The 14,185-nt window shown below is 40.7% G+C and overlaps 1 protein-coding gene across 1 annotated transcript; it reads left to right on the forward strand.

Annotated features, from left to right (window-relative positions):
• Positions 1–6,382: 6,382 nt before the first annotated feature.
• On the forward strand, positions 6,383–9,300 carry HO173_003086 (uncharacterized protein; the record flags this gene model as incomplete). The annotated part of the gene is made up of 2 exons (XM_037305015.1): positions 6,383–9,142; positions 9,199–9,300. 2 exons carry the CDS (start codon positions 6,383–6,385, stop codon positions 9,298–9,300), a joined length of 2,862 nt encoding a protein of 953 aa, XP_037167880.1.
• Between the last annotated feature and the right edge of the window lie 4,885 nt (positions 9,301–14,185).

Consider the following 14,185-nt stretch of genomic DNA (forward strand, 5'->3'; position numbering starts at 1 on the left):
AGTGGCTAGGAAGAGCGACTTGCAATCGTGACTTCAATTCGCATTTTTAATGACGCGTGACGTACCCTAAAAATATGTGCTGGGGCGCGGGGCTACCCAGTAGTGGAAAACTTGCCGAGGATGTGAGAAGACTGAGAAGACTGAGAAGACTGAGAAGACTGAGAAGATTACTACTGCATAATACCAATTCTATTAAGGGGAGACCCCCTAAACCCCCCTCCGGGGGCTCTCCGAGGGCCCTCCGGGGGCTCCTGCCGAAGGGGCCGTTCTCGCAAGCTCGAAATTATTTATATAAAGCTTATTTTAAGATCGATATAGAGTCGTTCGCTTCGTCAAGATTATAACTATAATCCCTCTAAAGAAATTTCTTATAACGATTATTAATTATAAATCGAAGTTATTTATAAATAGTCTTAAGATCTCTATATCGAATTATCGTATATAATAAAGTCTTATCGAGTTAATTCTTAATTTAAGACTAATTAATTACTATATATTAATCTTTTATAATATAAAATATATAATCTAAGACGTCTTATAATTCGATATTAATAGACTCTTATAAGAATTACTCTTCTTAAAAATATATTTAATATACGAGATTAGTATATAAATTCTCGATAATCTTTTATTAAAGATAAAAATAACTTATTTCGACTTTTTCGTAAGCGCGTTTTAGAGCGTCGAGATCTTAATTTTTTCGTAGATATATATTATAAATATCGAATATAGGGCGTTTAATATCGAGGTTTAAAGTATCGAGCTTAAAGATATCTATTTATATCTCGATAATACGTATAGAATTAATATCTTCGAGTATAGTTTAAGAAAGATTTTAAGATATCGTAGATTAAGATTAAGATTATAATACGATATCGCATAAAGATAATCGACGTTAATATCGACTTTAGACTTTTCTCTAAGATCGTAATTAATTTTAAGAGTATAACTATAAGAGAGCGCGCTCGATATTTTATTTTTAATAATTCTTTTAATATCGATTTATAGTACGTCGAGCTATAGAGGATATAAGGCTAAAGTTAAGAATTAATTAAGATATATTAAGAATAGAGATAGAGAGAAATAGAGAAAATTAGAGAAAAATTTGATATTCTTAATTAAGATCTATTAAATTCTTAGTTACTTTCTAATAAGATAAGAGTTTTCTAGAATAATCTTATAGCGAGGCTTAATATAGAAGTAATTTTATTCTTAAGCTAGAGAGAAAGCAAGCTTTCCAAATATGTGCTAGGACGTATTCTTTTCAGTAGTGAAAAGCTTGCCAAGTACTAGTTTTTAACTATTTTTGATTCTTAGAGAGATTCTCTAAAACCCCTTAAACCCTTTAAGAACTCTTTAAAGGCTCTTCGAGAGCTTCTATCGAGGGGCTATCAAAGTAAACTCGAAATTTAATTATTTTAGTGATATTTGATTGATTTCGAGCTTGCTTTAACAGCCCCTCGATAGAAGCTCTCGAAGAGCCCTTAAAGAGCTTCGAAGGGTTTAAGGGATTTTAAGGGATCTAACTCTGAGAATCGAGAGAGACGTTATAATTTATTTGATATACTTAGGGGGAGACCCCCTAAAACCCCCTGACCCTCCGGGGGCTCTCCGAGGGCTCTCCGAGGGCTCCTGCCGGAGAGGCTCTTCTCGCAAACTCGATAGACCGAGGGTCGGTGACAAAAGTCGGCAGAGACTTTTGTCACCGACCCTGGACGAATACTTTATCAAATTTCGTCTACGCTACGTTATCTGAAAGCGTATAAGTAATTCTATAACTCTACGTACTTAGTTTATTATTATATTTTTAATAAAAGAAAAGAAATTAAAAAAGGTAGATTTAAGAATTTTGAAGTTCTTTTCCAGCTTCCTCTTTTAGATATACCCGTGTACACCCGCTTTTAACTTGAAAATAAAGAAATAAGATAAGTTTTAGCTTTAAAATCACGGAATCTAAAGATCTAATTAGTCAACTTTAAATTTATAGTTATCGAATATTTTATAATTTTAGTCTTAAGTAATAGATAGAGCTTATAAATATTCTAAAGATAAATTTAAATAGAAAATAAAGATTATTAAGATCGATACTAGTCTTTTCTGAGTTAGTCCCATAAACCACGTAACTTCGCGTTTATCTGTATCTACTTATATTAAATATTATTATTAATTAATTAATCTATTATTATATAGAATAATAGCTATAAAATAAGACGATAAGGGTTTCTTTCTCTACGCTAACGCTATATATACTATAACTTTAGATTATATACGTAGAGTAGATTAAATAACGCCTCTCTAGTCGTATTATCGCCGTCTATAATACTCGACCTTCGATTAGAATCTTAATATTATAGACGACGTCTAGTTTAAATATAATATCCGTCTTACGAAGGACGAGATTCGCCGTTTTATACTACTTCTTAAACTCGAATCGATTTAATATTATTATCGTTTTTAATATTCTTTAAAAGTCGCCTTATATATTATTTACTATAAGCTATTATAATCTAATCGCTACTTTAATATAATATATAAATTTAAGCGATCTCGAATCTAGATTAATATAATCTATAATAATATAATTAGCTATCTCGCGTAGCGATATCGACCTATACTCTACTAATATTCTCTCTATATAAAAGAAAAAGTTAAATACTTTACGAAGGTCTTAGATAAGTATAAAGGGTGTAAAGTAATATAGATATTCGTTAATGGAATATTTCGAGGCTTTTATCGATTAAAGTATATATAATAAATAAATTATTCTAGCTATAAGAAATATAAATATTATTAATAAGAAGTAGTTAGCTCGAATAAAATACTCTTTAATCTTATCGATTTATATCTTAATTTTAATAATAATAATAAGCTACTCGCTAAATTAGATATTCTATAGAAGATTTAGAAATTCTAGTCTATTAAGAATAAAGAGTTATTTCTTTTTAATAACTAGGCGTATAAAGTTATAAAGGGAATTATAAGTTTATTTAAAGGCGATAGACGAACGATATTAGAGTCGAAAGTCTTCTTTAATAACGATACTTCTAATATTAGAATTAGTATCGAATAAGCTTTTAAGGAAATTTAGTAGATATAAATAGTTAACGTATTTAAAATATAGTAGAGAGTCGAGGCGTTATCGATAGTAGTATACTATTTAATATCTATACTACTCGCTAATTATCTTATATATATTAGAGGAAATACTATAAGTAGTTAATTTCTAACGAGATTATCGACGCTAAAAGACTATTTAAAAGTAATATTATAATTATAAATATTATAGATTTCAGCTATAAGAGATAAAGTTATTTCTACGCTAGTTAATTATCTTCTATTCGCTTAGAACCTACTACGAGCGATAACTACGAATTTATCTATATATTTAAATATAATAGATGTATTATTAATAATAATAAAAGAAATATAATAGCTACGTAAAGATATTTATATTTAAAAAAGTCGCGATTAAGTAAATTTACTTAGAGCTACTATACTATCTAGATATATATATTCTATATATAAGAATATCTTTTAAGACCTCGAAAAATATATATATAATATCTCGTAAAGTTATTTCTAAGTATATTAAATACTTAGTATTCTATTATCTTTATACTAATTTACTTTATAATCTTTTTCTATCGTATTTTTTTCTTTCTTTATCTTCTTAATCTTCTTATCGCTAATTACGCTTAGAATTATACTCTTAAGTCTATTAAAGCGAGTGTTAATAGCGTTAAAGAAGCTACTTTACGACTAGTTCGCGGTTAAACTTTATCTTTTATAATATTCCTCTTTAAATCTTTCCTCTTTAGCCTTATTACGAGCTTTCTTCTTTTTATTTAAAGCGAGTCTTTATTTAACTATATTCTTCGCGTTCTTATTATAATATATTATTTATATAGATATCGTAATTATATTATTATAACTATTCTTTACTTAAGTAACTCTATCGCGTTTAAACGGCTTATAAGTAAGATTCTTTCTCTTCTTCTTAATCTCGTTTAAAGCGACCTTATATTACTTTATCTTCTCTTCTCTTATAGTTATTCTCTTAATTATTACTAGAATAACGCTAAGCTTTACGTCGATCGCTAAGATTATCGACGTAAATATAATAGATATAAAAATTATCGACGAAGACGTAATAGATATAGAAGTCGCTTAAGTGGTAATTATAGATTTAAAAGAGGCTAGCGTATTAACTAGCTAGGTAGTTATATCTTCTTCTTCTTCTTCTTTATTAAATTAATATATAAAAGATATTAACTTTCGCCTATAACTTAGTATAATTATTATATTATCTTTCTTCTTTTTCTATATCATCTATTAATTATTATTTATTCTCGACTTTTATCGATAATTCTTACCTTCTAAATCGTATATCGAAATCTCTCTTATTTATTTATCTATAGTAATAATCTAATTATTCTCTCGCTTAATATCTCTTATTACGTCTTAATCTTCTATCTCTTTATATCTCTTCTTAATAAGATTATATATCTTCTAATTAACGTTCTTATATAAATATTCTCTTCTTATTTCTATCTAAAAATCGAGTTTAATCGTATTTTAAAAATTAGTCGCTTCGTTCTTAACGCTATAGAAATCTCTTCTATTAATATATTTATTAACTAATATTATATATTCCTTCTCTATAAGATTTAGTTCTCGCGATATTATTTTTCTCTATTTTAATTAATCCCCTTAATCTTCTATCGAGTCTTATACTTTTAAGAATATATATAAGAGAGAATTACGTCGTTTTCGTTCTTTCTACTATAATAGAGATATATTACGCTTATATATAGTAATATTAAAAGGATATTCGATTAAAAGATAGTATATCGACCTATAACCCTCGACTTTAGAAGGCTCTTTATACTCTAGCGAGGATATATTATAGTAAATTTAATCGTTAATAGAGAAGTCTTAAAAGCTTTAAGCGTATTAACGATCTCTTAATATAGAGATAAATAATTAGAATTATTTAAGCGTAATATCTTCGCGTAGATAGGAATCTAGTTACTAACTCTTATAATAGTAAGACGATTAAGATTATTATTAAGTCTAAGATAGATTAAGATAGTAAACTTATCTTCGAGCTATTTAATAGACTTCTTAAGAGGCGATAAGAGAATATAAGAAGAAGACTATATAGCTATAAGAGTAGTACGTAAATTATAACTATTTTAACTTCTTTAATTATTTTGATATTTTTTAGTAAAGATCTATTCTTAATAATATAACGACGCTAGTCTTTTTATAGAGACTACTATTAATTAATTAACTTCTTTAAAGTCTTTATATATATTCTAAAGACTTTAAAACGTTTATAAAGCTATAATTAAGTAAATAGTATAAGATCTAATAATTACTTAATAGCGATAGAGTAAACTCGAAATCTAGCCGTATATAGATAAAATATAATCTTTAGAATCTTTATAAGTTCTATTTAGTAAGAAAGTAAGCTTTTTAATAAGAGCCTCTTCGATAATTATATATTTTCAAAATATGCTAATATATTTTCAACTTAGCGTATTATTAATATACGATTACGTTCGATAATCATATTTTTACTTATTAGATTATATTATATATTAAAATTATATAAATTATAAGTTAACTTATAATTTAAGACTCAATGTACGCTAAGCACATAGAAATAATGAACATTTATGACTGCAATAGCGATATTTTTCATTTTCATGACTGATAGCCACATTTCATGACTGCAATAGCTATATTTCAGTCATGGATGACTCTCTATTTGAAGAGGTAGCTGCAAGTGTCGTTCTTACTGCTGCTCAGTACTATTCTTCTCATTATGACAAGCAAATGCGGAGAACGTCTATTCTATCTGGCTATGCCTATACCAAAGAAATCCTTAATGGCCATTCTGCAGTGCAGCAGTAGCAGCTTTGTCAGCCATAAGACTGTTGAATGGTAGGTAAGAAGGCAATTGTCTGACTAGAAAGAATTTTTCGACTATCCTACATTCGATTCTTACTCAGCGGGATTACAGGGTTACCGAACGAAACCGTACCTATATTTTACATATTTTCAAGTGTCTACTAGTGCTATTTTGAGCCCACATTCATTTAAAAAGAGGGGGGGAAAAATTTTTATAAATTTTTAAAAAAAAATGGTAAAAAAAGGGGGCAAATAAGAGAGACAGACCAAAGACTTAAGGTTGTGGCGGCTGTGGCTGAAAGCTTGGCATCGATACATTGTTTAGTTGAGGGTCACTCGACACGAGCCCTCCGTAAGACGACCTCTAGATCCGAGGTATCTCAGTCTCCAGGTTCTTATCATTCGCACCTACTGATTGACCACTTCTTGCCCATGCTGCTCTATCGGTGACCCCTACTCCTCCGGTATGGATGACCTCTCAAGCGTGGATTGGGCGCCCTCCAAAGCGCACTTAGCAGGTCGGCAACATCCCCCAGCTCTAGGCACCTACTATTCAACTCTAAGGCCAACCCCTCCTGTATCTGGAAGCTCCACGCCGTCCGCATTTCCACCGCCAGGCCAACTGCCAAAAAAAGTTCCCTCAAGAAGCAGCGGCTCAACGCCAGCCAATGACAGCTTTGCCAATCTGGTCGCCTTCGGTGGCCAACAGTCCACGAAGAGCCCGTCATTACAGGAACAGCAGAAGCGACTGCAAGAGGAAAGGGCGAAGCAAGAAGCGGAGAAGAGGAGACAATTCGATGCACGTTTTGGTAGTGTGCAGCCCGCATCTTGGGATACGTTGGGCGATGGGAGGACTACACCTGACAGGATTACGTCTCCTCCAACTTACACGGCTACAAATGAATATGGAGGGCAAAAGTTATCGAAGGTTATCAATAAACCCTTTGCAGGGATACCCGCTCCTTCATCCGCGAAGAGGTCTATAGATGACGATAACGATCTGTTTTCAGCCTTCAATGCTTCGGCGCCGGTTGATAGATCTAGTCATATGTCGCCTCCCTCCAAGTCTTCAAGTCTAGATGATCCACCTTTGTTGAAAAGTCCAGGTGGCCCCAGCTCGATATCAGCGGTCAAGAACGTTGATGGAAGCAGTAGGGACCATACAGAGGACCAGGACGATGACCCATTCGGTCTCGGTACGGACGGCTTCATGAAAAAGCCAAAACAAGACGCCATTGCCAACGTCAAATCTGAGGAGGACGACGATGTACTAGGGCTATTAGGTCGCCCAGTCTCCGAGTTTCCCAAGCCGCAGCCGAGAATGGAAAAGGCTCCGGAACCTGCAAGCGACGCTTCCCTTCACCCTCAAGATCGGGCAGTCGCGGAGCTGGTAGATATGGGCTTCACTCCCGAGAAATCAAGAACAGCTCTCGAGGCTACTGAAAGCGGTACGGATGTTGAGGCTGCTGTTGGGTGGCTGTTGAACCAAGCGCACGAGGAGTCTCGAAAGAAGAGCCAATCGCAGGATCATCAGGAAGAGGATCGAAATGCCGCTGAAAGATCCCAACGATCGAAAAGGACTCCTGGACGCCGGAAAAGCTCAATTGGTGGCTCGGCGAAGCCAGCTTGGATGCGAGAGCAGGAACTAAATGGGACTAGTCGGCAACGGCAGGATAGCAAATCTCCTGCGAATGAGGAGAAAGATCCCTCGCAGTATGCAGCCGAGATTGGGACCAAGATGTTCAAGACTGCTAACTCATTGTGGAAGACGGGAACGAAAAGGTTGAATCAGGCAGTCGCTGAGTTTAATTCAGACAGTGATTCCAGCCAGCCCAAATGGATGAAAGAGGCTCAAACAGAAGCAGGCGCTCGAAAGCCAAGACCTCCACGGCGGGAGCTTGATGCCAATGATCATGATCGGATGGCCAGGAACGTACAGCAACAACCGGCAGCGCGGCCAACGCAACCGGATGTCACGGACGAGGCTCTGATGCTTGAAGCCGACTCTCGTCCGCCTCCGCGAAAGTCCCGACCGAAAGCAGATGCCCCCGAAGACCTTTCAAGACCGCCGCCGCCAGCACGATCGAGGGAGCCTCAAGAGCAGTCTAAGCCTCAACCTAAGTTTATGCCACAGCAGTCAGCTCGTGACCCGAGAGCAAAGCTGAGTAGGCAAGCTATTGAGGACGAAGCCTCTCAAGCGTACATCAGCCCAGCGCGACGGAAGAAGACGACTCCCAAACCGCCACCTACTGAACAGGAGCCGGATCTACTGTTCGACCCTTCTCAGTCATCATATCAATCTGCGCCAACATCTTCTCGCCCAAAGCCTGCACCTCAAGCGGTCAAACGTCCAACGACTTCCCTCCCAACGCGTCCACCTGCGCCCAAACGAAACATTCCAGCCATCTCCCCTTTTGCTCTACAAGCGTCGACAAAAGCCCGCCAGGAAGGCACCTTGGCTTTCAAACGAGGTGACTATGCACTTGCTACAACATTATATTCGACCGGCATCACTGCCGTTCCCTCCACGCATCCTCTAGTTCTTCCCATGCTTACCAATCGTGCACTCGCACACCTTAAAACTGGTGATCCTAAAGCCGCAGTCATAGACGCCAAATCTGCTCTTGATTTAATAGGACCTTCGCGGGGAGCTTCAGAGAGTGTTGATCTTAGCGGCGATGAAGGCGTCAAGCCGATGACTACTTACTGGGAAAAGGCAATGACCCGGCAAGCTGAAGCCTTAGAACAATTGGAGCGCTGGTCCGAAGCAGCTATAGTCTGGAAGGCATGCGTAGAAGCAGGCGTGGGAGGTGCAACTAGCATTGCGGGAAGGAACAGATGCGAGAAAGCTGCAGCAGGATCACAGACTAAATCTTCTGTGGCGCGCAAGCCAGCCGCTCCGAAACCTAAGCCAAAGGTCTCCGCCCTGGGTGACCTAGCGCCCGAATCTGCGCAGTCCGCCGAGGCAGTCTCGAGATTACGAGCAGCGAATGCTGCGGCGGACCGTGTAGATGATGAGAAATTCGCCCTTGCAGATGTAGTTGATTTGCGGGTCAAGAAATGGCGATTGGGGAAAGAGAGCAATCTGAGAGCGTTGCTATCGACCTTGCAAAATGTTCTCTGGGAAGGAAGCGGGTGGAAAGAGATTGGGATGGGGGAACTCTTGATGGCTGGCAAGGTGAAGATTAATTACATGAAGGGGATTGCGAAGGTGCATCCGGATAAGGTAAGCGGTCTGCTCCTTTGGCTCAGGGCATTGGGGTAGCTGACGTGTGGTAAAAGCTGCCTATGACGGCGACTACAGAGCAGAAGATGATCAGCGCTGCGGTTTTCGCAACGTTGAATGAAGCGTGGGAGAAGTTCAAGCAGGAGAACAACCTTTGATGTAACGGACCATCAAGTCTGAACACTGTCAGGTCTCCTGCGTACGAAACTTATAGTTAGTAGCGGTCCTGCATAGGTAGGAGAGTCATGGCACTACTAGCATAATCAATATTCATAATTGAGCTTCGACTACGATGATAGCTCAGCCATGGCGGCATTTTACGCAAATCACGGTTTCCAGTGCATTTACTCAGTTGCGGCAACCCCTTCGCGGCTTGTTCATTCGTGCCGAACTATCACTGACAAAGACTGATGAAGAACCCTGCTTACCGTACCAGCTTCTCTTGACTGGACATGTTGTCATCGATTATATCTCATCTATATCGGGAGATCAAGCAGCAACTGACCCCTGAAGGGAGCGCAGTCGCTCAGTATCACCCTCGGTCGCGCGACGTTAATGCAGCGCTCGCCCAATGCCTGCCGGGGGCAAAGCTGGGACAGATTCCTGCCTAGGACAATACTCAAACCAAGCGAATCACTCGCTAAAGCACGCCCGTGCGAGTTTTGGCGCATGCAAAATGCCCCTCGCCGTGCTGACTGGAAAAGCCACATTGACATGCGAATTGTCGGGGTTGTCCTCCAGCGATCGTAGCGCTAGAGCGATGGTTGAGCACTTCCGAGCATGTGAAATGCAGAGGATAATATAACGGTCATGTCTGCAAGCGGGGCCAAGGCAAGATGCGAGCCTCTTCCGAGTGGCGAAAATAGCTACCGGTAGATTGAACGGAGCCCGGGTAGGCTCTACGACCAAATCGTCCAGTCGCGCGAGTTTTAGGTGTGATGACGTGGACTTCGCTGAAGAGAACCAGGATCGCTGTCACCGCAGGATATGTGCATGAGGCCAAGTCGGCGCCGCTGGTAACGAGGTCTCTGAGTTCAATAATGAGGGTAATGTGACATCGCCAGACACTTAATATCAGCTGGCTCGATTACTGCCGAGCTCGAATCCCTCACAGTATGACAAGATGCTGATTGTCCGTCAAGGTGGTATGTATCTGAGGAGGAGAGGCGAGGCTTCGGACTCACTCACACGCACAGTTCTAGCCACACAAGCCTAATCAACATCTCGGCATGACTTCGCCATCGAAGTGGCAGGAGAGCATGTAGGTGCAGGGGAAAATCCGCTCCGGATATTGTGGTCCGGGACTTCAATAATCTCGAGGAATGATTGAATGTTTTTTTTCAAAAGCTGGAGGTTTCGCCTCGCTAGCTCTCGTAAAAAAAGGTCTTACACCCAACCGAGCCAGCCAGCGCACGCATCGAGAAGCGGGCGCATTGTCAAACATGACTAAACTCGTTTCATTGCGACCGAACACAAATTCGTATTTACTGCATCCGGCGTCGTCTTTCTTTGCTGACTTTTGTTTCGCTGATACTAATTCTGGCGGCTTGCTCAGACATCCACTCGTCCTTGCCTGCAGAGATGAAGTGCAACAAGTTCTTACTGATTCCGAGCCTCTCGGCAATGTTTCAGTAGCGGTCGGGCGGCGCAGACAGCAAAGCCAAGAATGTCTTCATGCCAAGATTCGAGCTGATACGACACAACGATTGTAGCCTTCGGGGCCTGCTATGTCAACCATAAGACTCAAGGTGGGGGATTGGTTTCTTCCCTTTTTTTTTTGCCAGGTTCAATCGAGCAATATGGTCAAAGATGGCTTTCAGTGGTGAGGCTTGGCGTGCGTATCATCAGGTGTTGGGATGCTGAAACTCAGACGTCGACTCCAATTGGCCAGCGCAGCCACACCTCTCTATGTACATGCGTAGTGGGCCTTCTGAATTGCCCTCAGTCTCCCGGGTAAACGCCAGTAAGAGACCGTATGGAATCATGATTTGAGTTTCGGGCCATGGTCGAGCAGCTGCTCAGGGCAATGTAAAGAAACAACATCTTGCACGGTTGGAGGGATCAAGTATGTCCTGTACCATACGCGTATACTCTCCCAAGGGTGTCGAAGTCGGCCTCCGCAATCCCTAGAATCTTGGTCGCAGAGACGGTCCGAGGCTCTCGCTTCTTCGTCTTTGGTTCACACTTTGAATCAATCATCGAGGCGGGGAATGAGTCTCCACTGCACAATTAGGCATGCTTTCAGCGTCTGCCAGCCCTCTATGAATATCAGATCGCGTTCAGAATTCGGTTCCTTGTCTAATATCAATCTACTCTGAAGATCGAATTCGCACATCTCCCACACGTCGAGCTGCTCGAGAAACGTAGCGTCCGGGTCTATCATGCCCTCTTTTCCCGCACGAACGTCTCTGCTTCATTACAACAACTGTTCAATTGTCGCATGACTACAGGAAGACCATATCAGCCTTCCGCAAACTATCATTGGGTCACGAGAGATATGCCATTCAATTACCATGGGCGATCACGACAGTGGCACTTCTGCTCTTTCCAACTGCACAGCGCGCTAAGATGACCCTGCCCTTGGCCAATCTCCCCTCGATCACATGGCACGTAGTTTCGAATATTGAAAGGAGGTCTTCCCGAATACAGTCTTTCTTGGAGTGTGGACGTGCGAGATCCGTGCCTTTCGATATGCTTCGCGTGTAACACGAGAGACGTTCCGGTGCGCGATTGACAAAACGAAGGATATTTTGTTGATGCGGACACATACTTGCCGAGATAGAGTCCAGGCAAGATCTCCTGCATTGGTTCACTAGTGGTTGGTTCACTGGTGGTTCGTTTTTCATTCTTCCTTCCCTGCTGGATGTCTTCTTGATTAGCGATTTGTGGCATCTTCTCCCGTTTTTTTCTCAAATATGGAGGCAGGAATTGTGAGCTCTGAGGTGTTACATTCAACAGCCTCGGAGGAATTCGGCGTCAGGTTTGGGTTAAAATAAGAACAAGAGGAATGAAATCCCAAGTGTGGCAAATTCACGTCATGGATATTGCCAGAAGCCATAGAGTATTCGATGTTGGTGTCAAGATCAAAGGGGCCAACCAAACCACGCTATTTTATAGTAAGGTAGAGAACAAATGTGTTGATCACAACACAAATGTGGCGTTCGTGTATGTTGTAGCGCATACGCAGTGAATGCTAAACTTACAAGTTGCAGTCTATTGCCCGTTTGTCAACGAATTCTCCACCATATCCTAAGGACTGCAGCAATATCTTCTTTCCCCCTTACTAGCCCAATGTTGCCCCCTCTCCACAATCCCAAATACGGCTACTATCACCTCCGCTCTCTCCTAGTGCTTGAAACACTCCCCTTCTTCGAGGCAGAAGTTGAATGTCGCTATCGCTTGCAAGCCCAGATCCACTGCATTGGCGCAGCTCTTGGGATCGCAAAGGTATCCTGCATTGAAAATCGAGCCGTGACGACGCCTCGGATGACGCTCTCTGCAGCCAAGATGCGCAAGTCAGGGTTTGTTGTCTAGCCGGCACCATCTGCATCGGTGACCTACACTGTTAAGAGATTGTAGCAAAAGCTATGCATAGAGGGCGAAAGAGTTTGGAACGACAGTGTTGAAGTCTGCAAGTTCTGGCAATTTGCCAGGGAAAAGTGACAATTTTCACGAAAAGTCGCCTAGAAACATCGACATTTACCTGCGATGGAAGTGATTGTTGAGGTCCTGTTATAAGTTTCGGCACGGTCCAGGAATATTTGCAATTTTCACGAATTCCCTAACAACATCGACATTTTACCGGTAATGGAGTGGTTTAGTTTCGGGCATGGTGCCAGAAAAAGTGACAATTGTCACAATTTTCTCCTAAAAACATCGACACTTTACCTGCAATGGACGCAGTTGTTCAAGTCCTACGTTTCAGGCACGGTACCAGGATAAACCGACCTTGCTCACAAACCTTTTAAATTATTCGCCATACTATCAGCAAAAAAATTGTTTATCATGTGTTTAATTCTTTTTTATACAAGATGCTTTGACAGATTGGACTGGTGGCAAGTGCTGAAGCAGCGTGGACGGTGAAGGCGTCGAGGAGATTAGCCTGTGCGGGTATCTAGGGTAATGTCATCAGAGCGGAGAACGGTTAGCTATCCACACGCAAAACCGGAGAATGTAATGCGGGCGAGAAGAGCCACGCACGCTAGAGGTCGTTGTGTCACTCTCCTATCCATAACATCTAGTCTAATGCTCGAATGATTTGTAGTAGTAGTAGTAGTTATTCATTGATGGGGTTCGAAGACCAGCATCGGGGTCCCAGCCGAAGGCTATGCCCCACTAGGAGAGTTCCGGCCCCGGGTGCCAGCCCGGGGCCCATTTCTCGGTCCTAGGGGGCTGCTGCTAATACCCACTCGGCTTTCGTCATATATATTTAAGCTGGTAGGTCACTCATTAAATACGGTCGGAGATATTTCCTCTTTTCTATGGTCGGATGGCCTAGGTCGCGGATCCTCTCCTTTGCGATTCTTATCATGAATGGCAAATTATCGAATCATACCCCAAGTAATGGTAAACTACTGAATCATACCCCTAGGGGTATGATTCAGTAATTAGGGTATGATTCGGTAAGGATTCATAGTTTCGGGGTATGAATTAGTAATTAGCCCCTAGAAGAAGCAAATCGATAGTTGGAGAAGGAGGTGGAAATTCACAGAGTAAGCCATGGACTCTGCGCCAATATGAAAAAACCCCGAGGAAAAAAAAAAAAAAAAAAAAAACAAAAAACCCCCCCCAAAAAAAAAAAACCCACCGGGGGTGAAAAAAACCCCCTGAAAAAAAAAGGGGGTGGGGGGGCCCGCCTTTCTTCCCCCTTTTTTCCCCCTTTTTCCCTTTTTTTTTTTCTAAAAAAAAAAAAACCAAAAAAAACCCAAAACCCCCCACCCCCCCCCCCCCCCCCCCCCCCCCCCCCCAAAAGGGGAAACCAACAAAACACCGCGGGTTTGTGGGGTTAAATTAAAAAACCAGGGGGGGGGGGGGGAAGTAAAG

This window comes from Letharia columbiana, assembly GCF_014066305.1.
Source record: "Letharia columbiana isolate WasteWater2 chromosome Unknown Sc0000007_s0, whole genome shotgun sequence".
In the NCBI taxonomy this organism is placed as follows: domain Eukaryota; kingdom Fungi; phylum Ascomycota; class Lecanoromycetes; order Lecanorales; family Parmeliaceae; genus Letharia; species Letharia columbiana.